Here is a 24,001-nt window from a genome sequence, read left to right on the forward strand (position 1 = left end):
ATCCAAGATACAAGGAGCCAGAAGAACAAATCTGAAGCTTTCCTTCTGACAAGAGTGCAGCTAATACATACTTTTTTCCTCATAAAATGATATGCATGGTTGACTTCATTTTTAACCAGTAGACACATTTTGATCCATGGTTGTATGAAATGTATACTTAGTATTTCAATTGTTTTCTTCTTCCTAAATCTTTAGAATTCTTAAATTTAACTAAGAGAACTGTAGATCAAGATTGCATGTCAGAGAAATGCTTACAATTTAATAATATAAATGTAGTTCAGAAACAGAAAATAAAGATACTCTAATGATCTATGCCAACAATATATGCAAATACTGTCAGGACAGATGCACACTTCATAAAATGACTTATAAAATGATAATTCTGTAAATGAGATTTAATGACTGAGCGAATTCTTGAAGGTAAAGAATATCTTCCTGTGTAACCATTTAAAATTATACCTGCTTCACTACCAAATATTTTCTGTAACCATTCTACTTGTCTAGAAACTGATTCTGGCTGAGTCATATTAAAGAAAAAGCTGAGAAGAATCTAGAAAGATTTCTTTCAAACTAACAATACTATAATCAACGTATGAAATTATTTTAGACCACTATTTCAAAGACTTCCCAGGACTATGCACACTGGTGGATAAAAAAAAGTTTATATTCAATAGTAGGAACAGCTGAAGAATTCCTGTCAGCATAGAGGCTTGGGCATTTAAGCCAGGTCTGTGTGAAAATGAGTATTTGTAAACTTAAATTACTTTCTAAACATAAGCTCCTAAATCATCCTTCTGAGAAACTGAACCAACTATCTGTACTTTCTTAATAGGATGTGGTATAAACAATTGACTAACATCATTTATATCACCATACTCATTATCTTCTGCACTGAAAACAACACATTTTTGATTAAGTAAGCTAAAACTGAGCTGTTATGTACTGAACTTTAAGACAAATATACTTTGAGCACACCTCCTTGCCTGTCCCCTCAAAGGATTCAAGTGAAGGCAAACAGACACCTGTGAAACCCAGGAAAATTTAAAGTTATGAGATTATCATAGCTGAAACTACTTTCAGTCACAAAAATTCACCCATTACCTTTATTAATAAATATCTAGCTGCCCCAAGCACAGAAGTGGTTGTTCAGACATTCTTTTGTACTCAGACTGCTTTTCAAATCTGTATTTAAGGAACTACTCAAAGAGAAAATACAATCTTTTCTTCTGTTAGATAAATAGCCCAAAGACAAACTTGTAAGATTTCCTTCCTGGTAAAACACTAAAGCTTATTACAAAAAAAGAATCCATCCTCCATGACCCAGTCTTTCAGAACTCTTTGACATGAAAGAATTGTTTCCAAAAGAAAAATGGAATCATATATTCTAGGTAAAGTTTGATAAAAAACTTAACAGACTAAAATTCTTATGAATTAACAATGATTTATCTAGATGATCAAATCTCTAGGATTATATAATTTAGTATATAATTTATTTAGTAGCTGCATCTTCAAAATTCCCTGAACTAACTTTTCTAGATGGGTATTCAAGAGAGAGAACTACCCAGAATTAGATAAGGCTGCAAAATCCACTTAATCTTTTTAACAGAAGATGCTCTTATAGTGCCTCATACAAAACAAGTTTCCATTTCAGTAACTGGCAAGTACAGCAAGTCTGCTGTAGTTCAAACAAAATCAATTTCAAAAGCACCTGGAAAGATTGATAACCCAGACAATTTTCCAAAAACAAAAATTTGAGTTTCCAGTAACCTCCCAAAAAGATAAAAGAATGGAACTGCTAACATCATTATGTAATCTTTTGTGCATGCTGAACTTCATGAGATAATATTACCAACTTATCTTTGGAAAACCAAAAGGCCCTGTGAACTCTGTTACAAATGTCAAAAACTCAAAGATTAAAGAAGGTTCATGCAGCAGCAAGATGTTCTTCAAAAAAGGGCAACAACTTATTCATTAGCACTATACAATATGCAACACTACTATTTATTACAGAAGTCACGAACAAAATTCACACTAAACCTCATAACATTTTCTTGCTCAAAGCATCAACCAAATGTGTCATACAGATTTATCCTCTTGCTCAGCACAGATTTCTAATTAGAGACTTCATTTAATATTCCTTTCAAGTAGAAAAAAGCAAAAAGCTAGAAAGCCACAGTGCTTTATTAGAGATCTCCATAAAGCACCCGAAATAAACTGTTTTTAAGGAGCCATGCATTTGCATCCAATTATTCTAAAGAATTCCAGAAATGGTATTTGTGACTGAAGCAGATAAAAGTTCTACGTACCTCGAAGCCAAGTCTATCTTTCTCTTTCCAAAAGCAGAAGTGTGTAACCTTCTTATCCCAAAACTCATCTGGCTTTACTACACAAACAAGCGATACTTCAGCTGGAACAACATTCTGCAAAACAAATTAGGGGAGGGAACAACAGTAAAACATTCAAGCTTTCATGTATCACAGAATTGAGCTCTACTTATGTGCCACCAACTACCCAAGAAGTTACATTTGCAGATAGAAATTAAGATTGGCTGCATCTATGACCCAAGTTGGCTCACACTCTAAAATAGATCATAGAGCAAAATTCTGTCAGAACTGAAAAGAAAAACATAACCACTAGTCCATGCTGTACCAGTACAGAAAAACACAAATTTTTGGTTTCATTAAATGTTATAGCATCTCTTTTTAGAAAATTTATAACAAAGCTTACTAATTATGCAGTCCGCTATGTAAAAAAAGTAATCACACAAAAAAAGTTGCCCTATTGGAAGTAGGCACTTTTTAAGGCTTTGCCAATTTTGTGGAAAGCACCTCCAATAAATAGCAATCATTTACACAGTAAGAAAGACAGGAAAGGCAGTAGAGTTCATCGTCTTTAATCTAGTTCAGTGTGCTGTATCTTCCATTTTTATTTGAACACTGAACCAAAAGACAGACCATACTCCTTACCAGAAATAAAACTTTATCATATATCCTTATCAAAACCTCACTATTCTGAAAAGGTAAGAAGAAATCATTATGAGCATCCTTAATTGGTAATTGACACTTTTTTCCTCCCTACTTTGAGTAGCATCCAGGACTTAACTTGTGACTGCAATTACTGTAATACAACAAAAAAAAAAAATCAGTTAATTCCAATGGAAGCTAATTGGTACTGCATAATGCATCAAAGCCTACTTATCTGCACTACCAGCATGAACTGTTATGTGCTTACTACTCATGGTTGATGATGCCAAGAGCATAACTCTGTATTTTTTCAACCAAAACTCTATTTTAGGAAAAAGGTTACAATCTCATGTATTGAGCAAGTAAGGAATTTGACCCTCATTTGACAGAAGCATATCACCCTCTCTTCAGATTGTTTCTTTGTCAAAGAAGATTGTGATATTAAAAGCTCATAAACTGCCTGCCTGTCTCTCAATGAAGAAATTAATGCCCCAAAGTAATGCAGCTATTGGGTTCACATTTATAGAACAAATCTGTCAACTATCAATGTTGAAAGTGTATTTACCTGTAGCATTAACACAACTGTCTTCACCACATTCCACTGAGATTTTCTGCCGTCCACTATCACAGTAAATCCTCTCGCTTTGCACTTCTCACTAAAAAGGAAAAGCACTTAGAAAAAAAGGTGTAATTCACCAACAAGTATTATATCACGATGACTCCAGCTTTAAATCTACTGAAAAGTACAGCTCAGCTATGTAGATTCTTGGACACAGTTATTCATCAACAACCTAATGTAAGTTTCAAAACATAGCTATAATGTATGGCATGCTCAATTGTTAGACATGTTATGTTAGCTTATACTTAAGAAAAAGTAAAATTCATGTTTCTTAGACATAAATCAAGGTTTCAGGCAACATCCTTTCCCATATTCCTCCTTTTCAAATACAGTAGAGTGACTCTTTCCTGAGTGTAAAATGCAAGTGCTTAGGCCAAAATAGATGCATTTCACAAGGTGCAAATGAAAGTGACAACCTTTCTGTACTGCCACCACAAAGGTCATTTTTTCCACATAATCAACAAACAAAATAATAGAAGTAGTAACTCTAAACTTTGCATTCAAACAGACTCCCAGTACAAAGAGTGCTTCCATTGAATTTTCAGTCAGTTATTTTTACACTAATGTATGTAAAAAAAAAAAAACAACATACACCAGGGTGAGACTGAGGAATAATAAATCGAGAATAATAAATTGAGAGAACAATAATGCCTACATCTGTTCCATAAATGCAGCCAAGTGCTTAAGTCAATGAGACGGCTTGCATGGATGACAGTTTGGGATCTCCAACACTTTACAAGCTGTTTGGAAAATTCCACAATTAAATGCTGTTCAATATACACATACACATTGATGCTTTATTTGTAGGCAAACTGAATTTATTGCTTGCTTTTCTCTCCCTAACTAGAACTCTTTTTTCCTCCAAATGATCTTAACTACAGAAAGAAGTTGGATCACCTAGTTATGTTCTTAATGCATTTGTAGATTCCAACAAGCAAACTGCACTAAACATTCTTCAGTTATGGCACAGAATCTTTATTTCCAAAAGACATACTTAGAGGGATACAAGCAAACATTTAGCTGAAGGACTTCATTCTTTTCTAGATATACGCAAAGCAACTTTAAAGATTGACCTCTGGATATTAAAAAAAAAAAAGAAAATAAACAAAAACTGTCACTATAAGTTTACAGGGTCACGTAAGCAGAACTTCACCAAAAATATCTACAGTAAGCCTGAAAGACAAAACACTCAGATTCTAATTCAGCACACTTCAGTGGTATTTTAACTTTTAACACTTAAGCCGGATAACTTCAATAAGACTACTTAAAACTCCGTACAATTAAGGTCTAAGGTTACAGAGAATATGCATGTAGAAAAGTAAAAAAAAAAAAAAAAAAAAAAGAGGCGGCTTTGTTTACTTTGGGTAAATTTGTAAACTGCAATGCTACTTCTGTAAGTTTAAGAAATTCTTTAGAGTGGCTTATTAATTTACATAGCAATTTAAGCACTGACATTAAAAGAAATAAACAAAGATATTCCATAAGAAGAGTGAATAAATACTTAACACAAACATATACAACAAACAGAAAAACACAAAGCTAGATATAGAGAATAAAAGAATTTAGGCAAGCCTTAGTAGATCTCCAGGTTTATTTGAACATGTATGTTCCTAACTAAACCAGACTGTATGTTTTGAATAATTATTTACATAAAATAAATTTTGCATTGACATCAAATAGAAATAATAAGTGACCCTTTCCAGTACTAAAAGAAGCAAGAAGCCCTGAAAGTCAAACACCTTTGAAATCACCTTGGGATACTGAGCAGGTAGTCCAGCGTGACACTCAGCTCATCCATACTTGTCTGTTCAAGGCATAATGGAATTGTCAGAATGAGACCACTTCTTCTGTCCTTCCCTCCTATTTGGGCATGAAAAAGTCATTAGAAAGTTAATGTAAGGGCTTAGAAGTAAAAGAAATAGTTAGTAGTCACATGGCCTCAAAATACATCATAAAACTAATATTTAAAGTTGCTGTGAAAACTACTCATGATGTTCCTCCTGTTAGATGCGAGAATCCACTCACCACATTGATATTTAAGGCATCACCACAGCTTCAGAGCACAGACCACATCCGCATCAGTCATAGCCTTTCATCTGGTAGTCCCAACATAAACACCGTCCTAATTCCAGTTTCCCAGAAGCATTATTTTTGCACATGTAGATTACATTTTCACTTAAAGCATTTCCGAGATCATCTATACAACCAGTCAGTCAGAAACTCAGTAAGATTCCAAGTTAAGTGAGTTCAGCTGCTCCAACTGCAAGGCAAGACCTGCTGAAAACATCTCTTATACAAAGTGAAGTCTTGTTCCACATGGGCTGTTCTCAGTTGATTATCCATGCATCAAGCCCATGGATCTCCTGATCTACTTACAGGCATGTCACCTCACAATTAAGATAAATACTTCAAGCCATTTACTTTAATCTTGTATGCATTTTACACAGGCAGCAACAGAAACAAAAACATGGCAAGTGCCAGCCACACATTTTCATTTCAATCAAAATCAAGCATTAGGCAGATGCACTGCATTTAAGTAGAATATGCTACATCTGTGGTTTGTCATTTTTTGATTACACAGACAATCCAGAAAGTTTCTGGGAAAGTAGTTTCTTTTATATTTAAAAAAAAAAAAAAAAGATATTTAAAGAATTTTTTTCTATGGGTCTTTTTGAGAAAAGATTGACCTTTGAGTCACATGGCTATCAACCAACAAGAAAAATGGATTTGGAGCAGCTTTTTTCCCCCCCTCATAGTTTCAATGGGAACTGAAGACAAATAAACTAAAAATATTAAGATCACACAAAATAAATACCAGGGCACTGTGTCAGTATGTGCATCTATTCTCTCAGAAGGGTCTCCCAGAAAACCTGGTAGTGTGAAGAGAGCCACTCAAGTGTGCAGGGGGATCCCCATATTCACCATACCTTACAAAGGTGCATCACTGCTGAGCCTCTGAAGAAAAGTCAGTAAAGGGGCAAAAGTAGCTGTACTGGATCTTTCCACAGAATTTGGAGAAGTAGCTCTTAAGTCATACATTCACTATTTTGAGTAAAATTACCAGGATTTCCACCCCCCCACTCCCCACCCAGTCCTTGGATCTGTGATCTGAGGAAAAAAAAAATTACTCTCAAACGTTTGTGTGGTTAAACCCATTATATCACAGTTTTGCTTCCCTGCAAGTCAGGGACAGAGAGCACAGCTTCTTAAAGAATAACAACAGCTGTGGAGCAATAACACAAAACACACAGGTACAGCACAACAATGCTTGCAGATGCATACACCTACACTGACATAATTTGAGAAGAATTCCTCCCAAAACATTGGAGATGTAAGCAAAATAATGGAAAATAGGCTGTTTACACAACATATGTTGGCATCTTAATTACAATAGTTTTTTCTCTTGCTTCCAAAGTTATCCCAACTCCCCTAATAGTATTAAAGATCCACTGGTATGCAGGTGAGCAAACTGCATGTCTTCAGAACTACTGCTTAGGTGGTCTATTCTAACAGTTGTGTTTCTCTCTTTCTGTGGTGGGTTTTTTTTTGTTGTTTGTTTTGTAGGTGAAGGGGGGAAAAAAGGGAGGGGACAAATTCTTGGAAAAACAGAAAACAGATTTTAATATTTAATTATTTATTAACAGAAGCATTAACTAATGGTGAGAAAGGGTCTATCTGTTCATCCTTTCTCCTGAATCCAGTGAGCCACTGTATAAAGCAAAATTTATTTATAGACTGTCCATCCTTATCTGTCTCAGGCAGAAAACCTTTACAGGCAGAAGCCTGAAAATGGGATTAGGAAAGAGGAAATAAAAGGGAAGAAGAGGAAAAAATAGCTTAGTCTTTTATGAACTAGAGATTTGTTCTCATCCAAATGCTTGAAGTGAACAAAAGAATTTCTCCCTACTTACTACACTACTTCCTCAACCCTCATTAAACCCAACAACTAAGAGGGAAGCAGTATTTTTGAGGATGTACAATACTTAAGGAGCCACGAACAATGACTTTTTAGCTACCATCTCTTAAGGAAAAAAAAATAATAAAGTGAAGAACTAAGCCTCCCCCCAAGCAGTCAGGCATCATTTGGTCTTTCCCTATCCAAAAAGCATTTTTAAAATGTTTTCAAAGGCAGTAGGACATCAGTTTTTAAGGATTCAAAAAAACAAACTGATTTAAACTAAGATTCAGAACAGCTAAATTCAAGAATAGGTTACAGGTAGAAAAGTGGCAAACTAGGAAAATTGCCACAGCAAAATGTAAGAAATCACTGTCATAAATAACCATAAAGACTAAAAATGCAGAACAGACAAAAGCTGGTGATTAAATAGAGCAAGTTCATGACAGGAAAAGCAGTAATACAAGAAGTTATGAAGGCATTTCTAAAGGGAACATCACAATAATGGCCTCAGGCCAACCTCCAGGAGCCAAAATTCAATCAGGAACAACAGCAGCCACCCCAGACTTGCAAGACTGGTATCTAATGCTCCCTCTCCTCCTCATCAAGAACTCATGAGTGATCCTCAAGTGCAGGCTTAAGATTGTTCATTTAGGAGAAGATACACAGAGGGGACAGTGTTTGCAGAAACATGTTTTCTTCTTGCATTCATACCATCTTAGTCTTACCGTAGATGATTCACAACTGAAAGAGACTTGTTCTCTTCCATTTTTTTTCCCCTGGATTTACACAAAAGAGCTGAACACCAGGCCCACAAATTCAGTTAATGGTTAACATTTGTTCACTTTTTTTTTTTTTTTTACAGACATGAAAGGCTCCAGTGTTGAACAGGGACTTATAAATTAAGGTTGAGAACTGGCACTTCAAGTCTACTCACAAAAGATACTAAGCACTCAGACATTCTCACATGTATACCCAGATTTAAATAAGAGTGCTCCAAAAGTAATGCCTCTTATCATATCATGTTTGCCAACGATGTCAGAGGCAGATGTTGGTAGCATGGCAGTAAAGATTAAGCTTTCCTACCAATATCCTGTTACATTTTGTTGCCCTATGACATATAGTAGCAGAGGAGGAGTATGACAGAATGGTATCTGACATGGAAGTACATATGGAACAAAGGTGCATCACTGAATTCCTCAGATAAAATGGCAATCAGTGACATTCATTGACACTTGCTGAATATTTATGAAAACCAAACAGTGGGTATAAGGCACTGTAAAGCACTGTTTCTGCAGTGGTGACAGTGGATCACCTCCATTGGCGCAGAATTTTATAAGCATGGCACACAGGCTCTTATTCATCATTGGCAAAAACACAGAGCTAACAGTGGTGATGATGACAAAAACAGTGTTTTGTAGCTAAGAATTCACCCTATCAAATGGTGTTATTGTGTCCTTTATCTCTTGCTATTTCCACTGAAATAAATAGGAGGCATTACTTCCAGAGCAACCTACAAAGCATTTGCTGATCCTATAAAATAAACAACCAAACTACACCTTGACATTTCACAGACTGCAATAATTAGCAGAACTATTCAGTTTCATGACGTCATCTTGCTTAACCGAAGCTGTTTGCTCTCCTCACCTTGTAAACATTAGCAGAAAAGATTCAAACAACTATATTCTGCCTGCAGTATTTTTTTGTGCAATCTTCCTGCTCACATAGATTGAGAAAATGTTCTGCCTACCTGTCATAATGTAAACTGAGGACAGAGTAGGGATTGTAATTCATTATTTTGCTCAGTGAAAAGTGATAGTCTGCGGCTTATAGAAAAGATAACTTATATTTATCCAATAAACATTTTAACACAAAATCGTATCTTTAAAGGAAATTCTGGAAGAGAAACTGGACTTCAGTCATGGATACAATGCAGCATTTGCCTGTATTAACGCACTAAAGTATTCAATAGAATGGTAATACTGCTAAAAGAGCAATTTGTTTTATTTTTAATGTTCTAAATATTAGAGATCCTATAAGTATTAACTACTACTGCTAGAAGACAACATTTAGAGAGAGAACCAAAACAGATCGTGATTTTTTGATTATGAGCACAATGAACTTGAAATCTCCTTTATTTTACAAAAAAGCTCTACGCTCAGTTGAGTTCTCAAGTTTAGAACTAAGCCTGAAAAGAATCTGGGCAAATCAACAGCCTGATTCAGAAGTGGCATAGTCTATAAAATGGAAAAGACATAAGCAAAGGAAAGCAATAAAGAAAACTAAAAAACACTAATTGATTTTGCACCAAACAGGCTGGGTTTTTGTTTTTTTTTGTTTGTTTTGCCGAGTCATTAGCTCTCCTGCCATTTATGATGACCTATCAACACGAATTCCAAATCCACTAGGTTGTTTTTCCAGAAAAAGGCAGGGCCAATATTACCTGTATGCACATTGCAAGCAGCCTTATCATACAAATAATGCCAGGGAATGGTTTTACTAAAACACTATTTTTATGTTTATTTTAAAATCACTGTAGTCTTACTTATGAAACTAAAGGAAATAAAATTGCTTTAAAACAAGTCATGAGAAAGTGGTTTGTCTATGAAGTTCTTTTACTTACACTGAAGAATGTTTAATAGAACTGCTGCCTGAATCTTTATCATTTATTAAACTAAGAGCATCTGTTAATACTACACAATTCCAAAGAGGTCAAACCTATTTAGAAATATGAAAGTTCAAAAAGGGTGATAGCATTTACCTGACACTCAGTAAATTGCTTTTCACTAAGAAGATCTATATTTCAAAATGGGTCAGGCAGCTTTACCAGCCAAAGTGCAAAGGCACTCTAGTTAATGAGAACTTCCCTGCTGCATAAAGCCAAACATTTTATGCATCTGCTATCACTACTGAGGAAGCTGCCTGCTTTTACAGGCTGTAATATAATGTGAATTTATTGTTTTGAATAGGAGTTGTTTGATTTGAAATCTCCTGGGACAGCAAGCAAATTCAAATCAAAATAAATCGCATTTAAGAAAGAAAAATTTTCACTTCAAGTGATTGGGGTGGGCTAAAATGAACCAAAACAGAAGAATACTTATTGCAACATCTGTCAATTTTTAAAATTGTGAAGTCTCCTGCAAGTTAACCACTTTCCCTTTTCAAATCCATCTTTCCAAGCATTCCCTTTTGTTTTTTTCTGTGGCCTAGAAAGGTGAGAATTAAAATTAATCCAAGATTCAAGAATTGTGAAAAGAAAAAACAGTAATTCTAGCTTTGTTTGAATTAACTACTTGGAAGCAGAATTAGCCACACATTAATCATGTTGATTATCATCATCTATTTCTAGGTTGGAGAAAAGACAAGGGTAAAGGAAATCTTAAGACTAACCATGTGCATTTCTAAAACCACTTACAAAAAGGTTTATTATTGGTTGCCTGCTAAATTGTCATTCTTTTAATTCTGGACTGAAACTTCAGGATATCAACTTCGTGGAGTAGAGTCACAGGCTATACTGAAATCAAGTGCTAAATACCAGCAACATGTTGCCTACTAGATAAAAAAAGATGCTTTTGAACTGTGATATAAGTGCTAACCTGCAATATGTTTCTGCTACATACATTGAGAAATACAAGAAAGCAAACAAAAATTTCACCCAAATTATGTAGAAAGAAACCAACTGAGGAAAACAGAAACTGTACCTGAAAGAAAAGCCAATTTTTTCTTCAGAATGGGTAATATTACTGACGCTTCCATTCTATTTCAGGTAATTTTCACAGCTCTGAAACACAAGAAGTTGAAGTTGTAAAGCAGGGGTAACAAATCAAGATGTTTCACTAGAAAGCACTCTGGCCAAAACATTCGTGCTCCTCTGAAGAAAGTACAAAACAGAAAACCCAAAGTACTGTCAGAAAAACAATTCACCTACTTGCCTGGTCATTCAGACGTAAAATAGAACATGTAAATAAAACTAGTGCTCTCATCTACGTTTTCATAGTCCATCTTACATCACCAGGAATATTACTATGAAATACTTTTTGTTTCATTTACATCAGGACACCATCACTACCCTGCCATTAGTAGATCTTCAATTAAAGAAAAATATGATTAGTCAAAATAAGCAAGTCTAACCTACAGATGGAAATGCTTTTTGCTCTTTTGTTCCCAAATCCCTTCCTTTGTACAACTTTGTGTAAAAAAAAAAAACTGCACTTCATTGTGATTAAACATCAGTGTTTCATTGACTATGAACAGGATGTCGGCACTGCAACCTCCTTCCTCCTCCAGGTGCACAAAGCAGCAACTCACCCCTGTGAGTATTCCTGAGGTCATGTTTTTGCTACACCCCAGAGCACTGCATACAGTGCTTTCCTGGTAATAAACTTCACTTGAGCCTCAGCAATCACACCTTCCCATTCCTCCTGCACCAAGACCAGCATCATAGTTTTCAGATTCAGTTAAACAAACTTTCAGGAGAAAAACCCATAAGAAAACAGATAAAACTAAACTGTGAAAGAGTTGAGACAACCCACTCATACTAGACAAGGAAAATCACCAAAACAAACATACTGCTCCTTCAGAAACTGGTTTCATTCTCAAGAACTAATTTTTTCCCCTATTAGTAAATGTCACAAAAACGACATGCAAGTTACTCAGCCCGTGACATTAATTTGTAGTTCAAAGCACTTTGAGAAACATTTCCTTTACTGGTCATAAGTTGGTAACTGTTGTACTCAGTTTACTCTTTCAGAAAGAAAACTTAAAGTGTTTAAGCAAATATATACTTCTGCTGTTGCAAAATACAATCAAGAAACATATAAAGGAAATGTATTAGAATTGACTCTACTGATGAACGTCTGCTAAACAGTTGCATGAAATGCTAAGTTTTAGTGATAACATCCCAAGACATGCATTTGAAACAATCCAGTACAGCTAAGAGGTCATGTCCAGTAAATAATTAAGCAAGGAAATAAAACCATAGAAAAAAATGAAAAAACATTGGCAGATTACAACTGAGTAAATTAAGCAGCAGAATCTAATAAAGAGCAGGAGCCAGTCCTGAACATTAAGATGTAATACTGACAGACACATCAAATACAGTGAGTTTACATAAATAAGAAGAATGACTTTGATGCAGACTGACTAGGGCCCCAGCCATTCCAAGAACTGCAGCCTGAGCACTGGCAAACGACAAGCTTCCAAAGAACAGAAATCTTTCAGAAAATGAAGTTCTGTAGGATGCTGAAAGGATACACAATATCTAAGGAAAAAAGTTAATACACTTGTTAAATGTGAAAATATGAATACACAGTTATGGCTGCATTTTTTTTCAAGAATATACAAAAAATGACTAAATCCTCTTGGAGACTTAAATTAGCTTGAATTTTAACATAATATTTCAAGAATCATTGAATATGCACAAAAGACATATCAAGGGGTTTATATCAACAATATAACAGATAACATTTATACATATGCACACATTGGGCTACTACTAGCCACCTTCCATTGAGTTTTGTTTTGATTCAGAGTGCTAAGTGCAGATGGAGATTAGTTCCTAGAAAATTTCTCTGGCCCCTTCTTTTTTCTCCTTGTGTTCAAACCCTGACAATTTACTACTTCATACACTTCTGTCTGTGAATCTATATTTGCAGATTAGAATTGCTGTCATACATAATACTACTGATACCATATAATGTCAGACATCTTTCTGTACTTGTACCATTTACATGGTACCGCTCAACACCAAACAAAATAGTGATACTATACGGAAGCAACAAACAACTTGGTCATAGATCACGTTCATTGCACTGTGAAGACTTTCAGCCTAGAAGAACTACCACCCATTCTCTTTAACAAAACTAAAAATATTCACCATCTCCTAATTACATGGGAGTCAATAAGCACAGCAATACAACGTGGTTGTCATGCACTTGTAGTCCATCCAGAGTCCCATGCTGAACTCCAGACAAGCTCATCCAGTGGTTGACGTAAATGTGTGACGTCTTCCACAAACAGTGTGTAGACTTACTGCTCTAGCTTTTAAGCACATATGAAAAACAAAGAAGGAAGACCCAGGAAAAGAAATAGAATGCTGGTCAAGGAGGAAGTTTCATGAATCCTACATTTTATCAAGACACTCCCCCTGAGGCAGCTTTGAAAGTGCAATTGTTATTTTATATTAACTCCTACTGCGTAACTCATGATCACCAACCCAGTGGGAAAGTCCTTATTTGTTGTAGGTACAAGGATAAAGTAAGACCCAGAGCTCCTAAGCATTTCTTATTTTAAGGAGCATATGAAATGAGCTCATAATCTTTACATGATTTAGTTCATTTCCTTCTCATACACCTTAAGTCTGAAGAAGGAAAAAAAAAACAAACTGAGGTTAATATTGGTTATTTTTACATCCCCATGTGAAAATCTCTAAAGTTTACAAAGAAACATATTCCCACTCCTGTAAAACTCAGAAGTGAGCTAAACTCTGATTCAGGATTCTTAGGGGGCTGGGCTTTTGGAGAGGGCTGCTGGCAGGTTATTTCATGGCTGTTTAGGGGGAGGTTGTAGGTATTGTTGTTTTATTGTTATTGTTTTTTAGATTCCACTTTATCTTGAACCAAATGTCTCCCTAAAGGGAATTAGTTCCAGGAAAATAAACTGAACAAATCAAAAGAAATTTTAATGGTGTGCTTCTGCCTCCCCACCTTCCTCAAATAAACACTTACATAAATGTTACATTTACACAATTTAACCTTATATAAGGTACAATACGTATAACACTAGTGTGTTATTGACATCAGTTCCTGGCAAGTAACCCAGATCCCTACCACAGCAGGCAGACCAGCAGGCTACCTGTGCTAGGAGAAAGTTATATTTTAAAAGTTACGACAAGCGGATTTTATTATAATCAGCTGTTCACACAGCGTTGGCAAAGCCACAGGGTGAAAGAAGGGAAAGCCCAGAGTGGACTTCAAGCAGGAGGATTTATTGGTTGCAAAGGAACCAAGCAAGACACTAAAGTCAGAACAGCTCCTGGAGAAAGCTCTGCAGTGCCAGCCTACAAGGAACCACATTTTGTGATTACTAGTGGGTTCACCCATCAAAACATTCCATCACACAGACACCTGATTTATGACAAAGCCTTTAGAAAACTTTAGCATGAGAGGGGCTCATCAGGAAAGCAACATTTTGTATTTAAGTGCAGCCCTTTAACTCCTCTTAGTCTAAAACCAAAGGGAGACAGTAGGCACCAAGTTCTGCTCAGACTGCTATTGCTCTACAGCTGAAGTAAATATAACCTACAGACCACTTCTGAGAAGTAAATGCCAGATGCAAAAGATAACAGCAAAGCTAAGAGGAACCTGAGGTCTCCATAAATTGCAGTTACCATGCCTGAACCTACCTTTCCCCACCTCCAACCCCTTAAAAGTAGTATCTCGCATATTTACAAAAAGAATCAATTCATATGAAGAAAAAGGTAAACCTAATTCTGCACAAAAAATACCTAATTCAAGACAGGTCCCAGAAAAAAGAGACCAAGATTATTATTATTATTATTTATTTATTTTTTTAATTCCAAGCACAAGGCTTCAGATTGAGATCTGGAGCTCTGTCTGGGTACTTCTATAGTCATGTACACAAATGGAACTTTTTTCCTTGGGGAAAAAAAGTCAACAGAACCCAGATTGTAAGTGATCTAGGGAAAGTGGGGAAAGAAAAAAGAACAAGCAAAACTTCAAACAGGGCACCCGAGGTAAAATAGAGTAAGTTTTCCTTTTTCTGATAAAACAATGAACTTCGCTGCCAACAGAAAAACCCACTGACTTTTTTTTAAACTAAGAAACAGAAATAACACTAATTTTTTTTTTTTTATCCTCCCTCCCTGTTCTAATGCACAGTGACTCACAATGTTCATTAACACCCCTTAGCCCAAATCTCCCTACTTAAGTGACTTTGTTATTTATGCATGCGCAACACACTTCCCACACTACAGAAGGAAACATACAGAAATTCTGTCTTTCAGGAAACTGCATCTCAATGCAGCTTGCACTTTAAACAATTACTCAGATAAGAACCCTATTAAATCTTCCTGTATGCTGCAGACAAGAAAACTGTGGGCCGTTACATAGAACACAAAACTCAAGAATGACTCCAGCAATCATTTTTGCCTTTCCATTAGAAACTAAATCATGCAAGTAGCTAAATAGCTTTGATAGTATTCTTTTTTCTTTCAGAGGTGGAACACACACCTGGTAAGGTGGAAAGGAAAAAATCCTTAAGTTACACTTCAAAATTACTACAAATGGATTTTATTATAATCAAGAACAAAAGAAAACTTCCACACTCACACTTCATAATCATCACACCTTTACATGTAAAAGCATTAACTTACTGACTCCAGTGAGCATTTTTTTTTTTTTGCTGTTAGTAAAACACAGATTTCACTACATGGTTTTCTGCCACAATATTGGCAATGTTCATGGATCAAAATAGTTCCTTTGTTCCATATTTCCTGCAACCAGAGGAAGTGTTCTGTTCATTGAGAGTGAAGGGAGGTGAGTCAGAATTGTAATTTAAACACCTGGCCTTTGTTCCAGAAACTCCTGAAGCTTGCAGTTACCTCTCTTCGTGAGATTTCTGACATGCCCTATCCAGAACAAGACTCTCTACAGCACACTGTCTGAGCACACCAGAAAGAAAAACTCTTCAAGATTAAAGAAAGATTTACTGCCTCTCACTATCTTTAACACTCCAGAGAATCTCAGGATGAATGAAATTAAATGCTATTTCTCTACTGGAAAGAAATAATATTAAGAGATCCTGTGTTTACTTTCCACAGACAGCAAAGGTATTTTAAAGTACATTGATAAGCAAAATCACATGTAAGTATACTTAGTCCTGTAAATAACTGAATTGTTTGGAAGAAGACATGATGACAGTCTTAAACTGACCATCAAGCTCTCAATATAGAATAAGGAAGATCAGTAAAGAATGATGCGATTTCAACACTGTAATGGTCCCTAGCTGAAAGAAACAAATCAGTATCTACTCAATTTTAAAAAAGAAACACATTTTAACTTAAAGAAAAAAGCTAGAGAGGGGAAAAATAACACAAGAACACTGAAAAGAGGATTCACTTACAGAAAGTGAACTTCTGCAAGAGACTGAACTTCATCACTTCCCAACCAGAGACCGACTTTATAGTGTTACAGATAACAAAACAAGTTAAAAAGATCAAATACATTTGCTATAGGTGAGAAACAATCCAGAGTGCTGCATGCCCACTTCCAATCTGCTTGAGATGTGGTATTTTTATTGGCTCTATTATAAAATTTCTGTATATAGGAAACATGCTAAAAATGAAAGGACTACAGCGAAGAACTCACTGATCTCGTTTAGAATGATAATGGCTTTCAGGTTTTTAAAGCAATGCACCTGTGTTCATCTTCAGCAATGTATTTGCTTTTTTTGAATATTTGCACAGAAATACTGGAAGACTGAATATTTCAGGCTGCACTCCCATGCAAAATCAAATCATGACTAGACAGGCTGCATCTCCTATCATTTCTGAGCTCTGGCAAAAGTCACGCTGTTTGATCCAAGACAATTTGAAATTCTAAAAATACTTTCTAAAAAAAAGTAAAATAAAACCACAGAAAACACTCAAAAGCCGCATGCAATGCAAAGTTTAAATGCATCATTTCTGATGAATGAAGATATAATCTGCTTTTTCTACCATATGTCTTCAGTTTCATACAACAAAATTAATTAAATAAGAAATAACCAGATGCTGTTTAAGATCATTTGAAAAGTCTATTAAGAAGGCAGATGAAGTCCATGGGCTTGCACTGACTAGGTGACTGGAAGTAAGATGCCCTGAACACGCTAGAGAGCCTGACTGCAATTAACATGTTTTCTCTCTAGGGAATGCAGTGGGAGACACTGGTGAGGAACCATTAACAATCAAAATGAATTCAGGATTAGGAAGAATTATTACATACACAATTATAGAATCAAAGAATCATTAAGGCTGGAAAAGACCTTTAAGATCAACTAGTCAAGTGGCCCACCCACAACCATACTGCCCACTACACCACATCCATAAGTACTAAACCTACTCTTTCCTTAAACCTCTCCAGAGACAGTGACTCAACAACTTTCCCAGGCAGCCTGTTCCAATACCTCACCGCTCTTTCAGAGAAGTTTTTCCTAACATTCAACCTGAACTTTGCATGGTGCAACTTGAGGGCAATCCCTCTCATCCTATCACTGTCACCTGGGAAAAAAGGCTGACCATTGCCTCACCACAACCTCCTTTTAAATCGCTGTAAAGGGCAATAGTTTCCCCTGAACCTTCCATTCTCCTCAGCCCACTCCTCATAAGACTCATGCTCCCAATCCTTCACCAACTTCATTGCCCTTATCTCAGCATAGTCCAGAGCCTCGATGTCTTTGTTGTGAGGGGTCCAACTGCTCAAATTCATTAGATTTGAAGCACAAAGTAGATCCTTAAATGAGTCTGTCTGTTCAGGAGTACCTATTGCAAGTTTCAGAAAACTAGTAATTGTATTATTTTCTCATCACTTATCCAGCAATACAGAGTAGCTGATCTGCTAAACAAGATGAAAGCTCAAAAAAAAAAATCTGGTTCCCATTCCTTGTCCTGCTATGAAATATACATATGGCTTTCAGCAAGTCATTTATCCCTTTTAGTCTTCATTCAATCTCTCCATCTGTAAAACGGAGATGTTATGCATTAGTTCCCTTTTCGCAAGAGCATTGTGATGTTTAATTCATTAATGTTTTGAAGACTTGAGAGAATATAAGGAGCTCCATAGATTTGCCTATAAATAGCCAAGGAGCAGATGGGCAGCTACATTCAAAACTGTAACAGCTTGCAAGTCCAGACACAAACAATAGCACAAATGACAACAGACATTCTGAAATACTGGAGAAAAAAAATCAAAAGAAAAAAACTTTGATCATATAGGCTGAAGTTTTGAGCTTTTAAACTCAACTTCTGAATTGCAAGCCTTCAAAATTAACAGCTTCATTCTCCGAGGCCAGCACACAGATGCTAGCTTCAACCCAAAAAAAGCATTAGCCCAGACAATCTGGATCAGCTTAAAACAACTTCATCCATACACAAAATAAAATCCATATGCAAGAGAGAGAAAAAACTAAATATCAGAGTTACCATAGTTCATTATTTTATCTTCCATTAAAGCTACATTAAAGTTATGGGATAGTGGCAGAGAGAACACAAATGGATCTCTCCCACTACATCCCAGGGGAATTTGAGAAGCACACTAAACCAACCCAGACGGGGGACGGGGGGGAAGCTGTAAACATTCAATCATTACCTTTGTTTCTAATCAAAGAGCAAATTGAACTGGGTTGCTCAGCTGGACAGATTCAAAGTAACAATAAAGCTGACAGATGAACATCAGCTTAGGTACTCAAAAGCAGATAACCAACACATTAGGAGCAGCATTTCTTCAAGTGTTAGAAGACCTTGAACAAAATATTAAAAGACCACACAAATATTATACTGCGCCTATTTTCAAATTGTACATGAAGAAAATATTCCTAGTCTTCCTTAAATGATAATTCATACCAAAGGATTAAGAAAATAAAAATTATATACTGATGAACTCTCCTCAGTCCATAGGTTTATTTGTAAAATGCAACCATACAATGTCAGTTCTATGAAACACGTGTGATTAGTACTCTTAACTCAGCAACTTGTGAATTGCAACAGCAGGTCAGTGTAGCTTGAAAAACATATCCAACTTTTGGATAAACATTCTGTGAACGGTGTGCAAAGCTACCAAAGACATACTGTCACAGCCATATCAAATTTAAGGTTGAAAAAAGTACTCAATTTCTCCTGTCCTTTTTTTCCCATCTGGATATTCAAGTCCTAACTTGTACACATGGTCATTCATCTAACAACTGAATTTGAAAGTGCTGTCTTGAATAACTACCTCCTCTATTTAATCCATTTTTGGTATTCAATTCCCATGCTCACTCCTCCCTCCCTCCAATATTCTGAAAGCAGTGAAATAAATGATGAGTGGCAAAAAGAAGTGATGAGCAACCTAATGAATAGGGAGCAAGCAAATGGAAAACAAGAGAATAAGAGCAGCAGCTATGCTACCCGAGAAGAAAAAGGCATTGTACTCTTAAGTTTAACTTTGATCTCAGTCAACTATTCATTTCACAGAACAAGAGCTTTTCTTCAGACTTACAGCAAATGTCAGAGCAAAAGAAAAGGAAAAGCACAGAAACACTATAGCTAATAACCCACACTTGCAACACAGGATACCTGCACCCCAGGCTTCTCACACAAGGGCAAGCACAGGGCTGCAGCAATTAGCACACTCCAAAGGAACAGCACTACCCTGGATTCAAAAGGTCAGGTCCACAGCCAGCAGTCAAACTCCAACCCATAGAAAAGCAGAAGTTTGTAATGATGTCACAACATGTGATATATGAAATTATTGCATGCTCCAGTTTTCTAACCTTTCCAGTTTCAGGCCTAGCCAAACATACAGTATATGCTAAATTACAGCAGTATCCAAGCAGCATTAAGCTAACGAAGGAGAGAAAGTGCTTGTCAGGTTTTGGATGGATCCCTTATTTCCTCTCCTGCCCATCTACAGAGAGCAGCAAACAACAGGGCTTTCCATAGAATTCCATAACCTCCCTTTCAGGATGCCAGCACAGGCAGCAGCAGAATCTGATCGACCTTACTGCCTGCCTCACAACAGGCAGCCAAAGCAGCAAGGAGCTGCAGTCATCTGGAAGAGTCCCAGCTCACTTCAGAGCACTGAGTGACCACAGCATAAGCAAAATGATGCAATATGGGAGGTGGTTTCTTACACCCCTTTGCTATTTGAACATAGCAATTGGTCAACTGAAATACAATGTTCAAAGCACAGTACAAGCATTTTTTTCTTCCTCATGACGCTTCCTTAACACCCATAAAAAAACAGGTTCAGCTCTTAAAATGTACTTAGTTGCAAATCATGTGGAAGCAAGACAAATCAGACTGCAAACACTTGCAACTGAAACAAGCTCAGTTTAACTTAGCAAAAAAATACTGAGTAATAGAATAAAGTGAGATACACCTCCCTCCTCTCACTTCCTCTACTGAAGGAAAAAAAAATAAGCCACACCACAGTCAGAAGCTTGCACAAAAGAATTGGGCAAAATAAGTCCCTTATCACCAATATTTTAAAGAATTGTTCTAAACCAGTTCGTGATGAAAGATCGTAGAGAGCTCTTATGCCTTTGGTACTTTATAAAACTAATCAGACAGTAGGAGGAAAGGGATTGGACAATTCCATAAGCAGCCAAATCAAAAGATGAAGTCAAGGGACAAACAGCTGCACTGATGAGTGCAACTGTTGGCAGCTCAAAGTAAATGAAAAATAACTTTCCTCTGGGGTGCCAGATTAGAACTTCTTGTTCCTTTTATAACATTTATATAAGAAAACAATCTAGTTCTACAACCTCAGAACAATACACATACTTGGCATTGGTTACAAGTTCGTGTGGCTCAGTCCCTCAGAATCATTTCTCAGGACAGTATGACACTATAATTGCACAGAAACAAACACTCTTCTCAAGTAAAAGCCAAAGAGAGTCTGGGGCAGAGGCCAAGGAGTTGTTTGAGAAAGAAGAAAATTGAGTGGGGAAATGCAGAAATACAGCAGAAAAAAGTTACTTGTTTAAGGTGGAGAAAACTGACCCAAAACAAATCACTAACAGTGAGACTATTTACAAATCTCTCAAACTTTGGGTTTGATATCTGACAAATTAAATTCCCAGTTAAGGAAAATAAGACTGTGTGTGGGCTTTGAACCATCCTGAACAGTTGCCTCTGTATTTTGAAGTAATATATGAGGTAGTGTCACACACCTCAACCCACTGCAGAGCACACAGATTAGACACAGAGGATAAGAATTAAGAATTGAAATCCCCACATAAGAAATAAGCAATTTAAGAGCTTCGCTAATCTTAACAAACTGGAAAGTAGAAAACTGAGATATTCCAGATCTGGGCACATTTCAAGTTTCAAAATATGTCAGAACAACAGAGATGCATTGCTACACAAAATAACCGTGCTGCCCTTAAGATACTGTGCATGAAAGAAATAAAATCTCTCAACTTGCAGAGCTGTCTCTGGTTTTTGTACTCGTGAAAAATCCTGAACATTTCAGCTCCAAACCACAATCAAATCAGCCACAGCAACCACCTGCAGTAACCACAGCACTGCTCATCCTCACAGGAAAAGATACAACATTATATGATAGTAGAAATAGGTTGTCATATGCTTTAAAGAACATGGGGAAAAAAAACAAAATTAAAAAAAAAAAAATCAAGCTTTAATCTGCTATCTGGAGTACCTTGCAAAGGCATAGCACATTCATACATTTCACAGATACTATTTTCTAGGGCTCAACTAGAACATCACATGAAAGAATCAGCAAAAAGTATGCCAGATCTGAAGGCTGGCAGCCCTGCCTGCGGCAAGGGGGTTAGAGCTTGATGATCCTTGAGGTCCCTTCCAACCTAAGCCATTCTATGATTCTATGATATGATTTGGAGCATACAGATCAGAAACCAGGGTGTTCAACAACACCTAAAAGCAGATAAGCCATGGCACCTTTCATTTATGTATTATGTCAGTCCCAACTCTCTCCCTTAAAAATGGCCATTTATTTTCTCAAGCTCAGACACATACATAATACATTAACATCAAATCAATCATATTCATGCAACACTTTTTTTTTGTCTGGTCTACATTCATCCTCTCATGATATCTTTCTAAGAACACGTCTCTGTGCTGTTGGAATTTAGCCTGGCACGTGCCTACTACATTTACCTCCCTTGAATTATTGCTTCTACGAAGCTCTAAATCACATCTTCATCATCTCTTAACTAATTTCCTTTGGGTGTTCTGTCCCAGTGTTCCAAATTTTAGTTGGTCCTAAAAAAGCTGCAGCTCATCTTCCACTTAGAAATGGGAAAACACTCCATATTCATTTTCACTTGCCTCCCTGTTGAATTTAGAGCCTCCTGTAAGGAGATCCTCAGTTAAAAATCTCCCATTCTCAGTCTAAAAAAAAATACAAAGCCTTGCCAGTGGCTTTTTCTGCCCATTCACTCAAGGTGTTCAAGTCTTATTTCTCTTGTGTACATAAGCTTATCAAGACCAGATCAACAACAATTTCTTTTGATGCTGTTATAACTTCTTCCTTACTCTAACCTACAATCACAGCTCTCTTTAGAACTTGCTCATCTCCAGTCTTACATGGAAAGCATCAACCACACAATTGAGAACACTGCTGCGTGAGACGCTATGTGAAACACTGTAACACAAATCAAACTGCAGAACTTCAGTATCTGAAGCTTCCCTTTTGTCATATCAGGTTTGTTCATCTTGTCACATTGTAAAACCTTCAAAGAAAAGTAGGTGAGTTCAAGAGGACATCAGCAACAGTTTAAGTAAGCCTGTGCAACACTAGCTTCAAGGATACTTTTCAAGGCAGTGTATTCACCAGCTTCATGACACCCAAATAAATCACAGAAAGATTTGTACAATCTTAGTTTTGGAACAGATCAATCTTACCATTGGTACTGGAACACAACACTTTCTGTTCAGGGTCAAAGGTGCAGCTCCAAAGTCCAGACTCCACAAATCTAGATTAAGAACAGTCTGTATTTTTTAAGAAATTAATACTCATCCTAAAACTTTATTTCCCTGGAGACTGAAAGCAGGGTTTTAATACAAAGCTACATGATAAGGGAACCACTTTTCTAGTATATGTTCACAAATACTTGCAAAACTAGGCATTCATATTGCCTGGGACAGCAGGAATCCTGCATTTTCTACCAAAACATATGGTAGACATCAACATTGTTTATAATTAGCAGGCAATGCTCCTGAGGCAGCACCGGAAGCAGTGGGAAAGTAACAAGATCCAGAATCCTCATAGTGCACTTTCAGGCAGAGGTAATCTACGCTGAGTTTCAGGCTAAAGGAAAAAATCTTTTGTAAAAAGATGAAGGTATTCCTATGAACTAAGCCAAACACCGCTATTTTTTTTTTTTTTTCTTTAAAGTGAATTAGAATTTGAACTGAAGATGGAAAAGCCCCCATCGGCATTAGGAAAATGTAGGATTAAGAGATAAGCATCAGATGAAAAGCCTCAGCAAATTCTTTAAGACTTGCAGAAGACGTTGCAGTGGTGATTAAATACCACCCAACAACTCACACCTGTGCTTACAGGTGAAGCCAATACACTAAATACCTTTCACAGGTTATACAGATAACTAAGCTGCAGCAGTCATTACAACACTCTCCCACAAAACATGTTCTAAATTCATCAAGAGCAGTATTACCAGAAGTTTGCCAGAGAGACAAATAAACCAAGAAGATGGAGAGAAGGGAAGAGTATGTACCTTCAGATCAGGGATGAAGGTACCAACAGCAAGTGCTCAAGAGACCTGGGA

The 24,001-nt window shown here is 36.5% G+C and overlaps 1 protein-coding gene across 5 annotated transcripts in view; it reads right to left on the minus strand.

Annotated features, from left to right (window-relative positions):
• The window catches only part of SESTD1 (SEC14 and spectrin domain containing 1), a 52,916-nt gene that overhangs the window by 24,962 nt on the left and 3,953 nt on the right, over nt 1-24,001 (minus strand). For 4 of the 5 annotated variants that reach the window (XM_031601359.2, XM_031601361.2, XM_031601357.2 and 1 more), the window contains exons 2-5: nt 11,179-11,258; nt 5,334-5,442; nt 3,529-3,619; nt 2,307-2,420 (exon numbers count right to left, since the gene is read on the minus strand). In XM_031601359.2, the coding sequence (XP_031457219.1) occupies nt 2,307-2,420; nt 3,529-3,619; nt 5,334-5,442; nt 11,179-11,233 (369 nt within the window). In that variant the 5' untranslated portion in view covers nt 11,234-11,258. Of the gene's footprint in view, nt 1-2,306; nt 2,421-3,528; nt 3,620-5,333; nt 5,443-11,178; nt 11,259-23,117; nt 23,189-24,001 lie in introns of all 5 variants that reach the window. The other variant, XM_090144105.1, reaches the window with a different exon arrangement.

The sequence above is a fragment of the Phasianus colchicus genome, chromosome 7 (assembly GCF_987193195.1).
Source record: "Phasianus colchicus chromosome 7, bPhaCol1.hap1.1, whole genome shotgun sequence".
Taxonomy (NCBI): Eukaryota; Metazoa; Chordata; class Aves; order Galliformes; family Phasianidae; genus Phasianus; species Phasianus colchicus.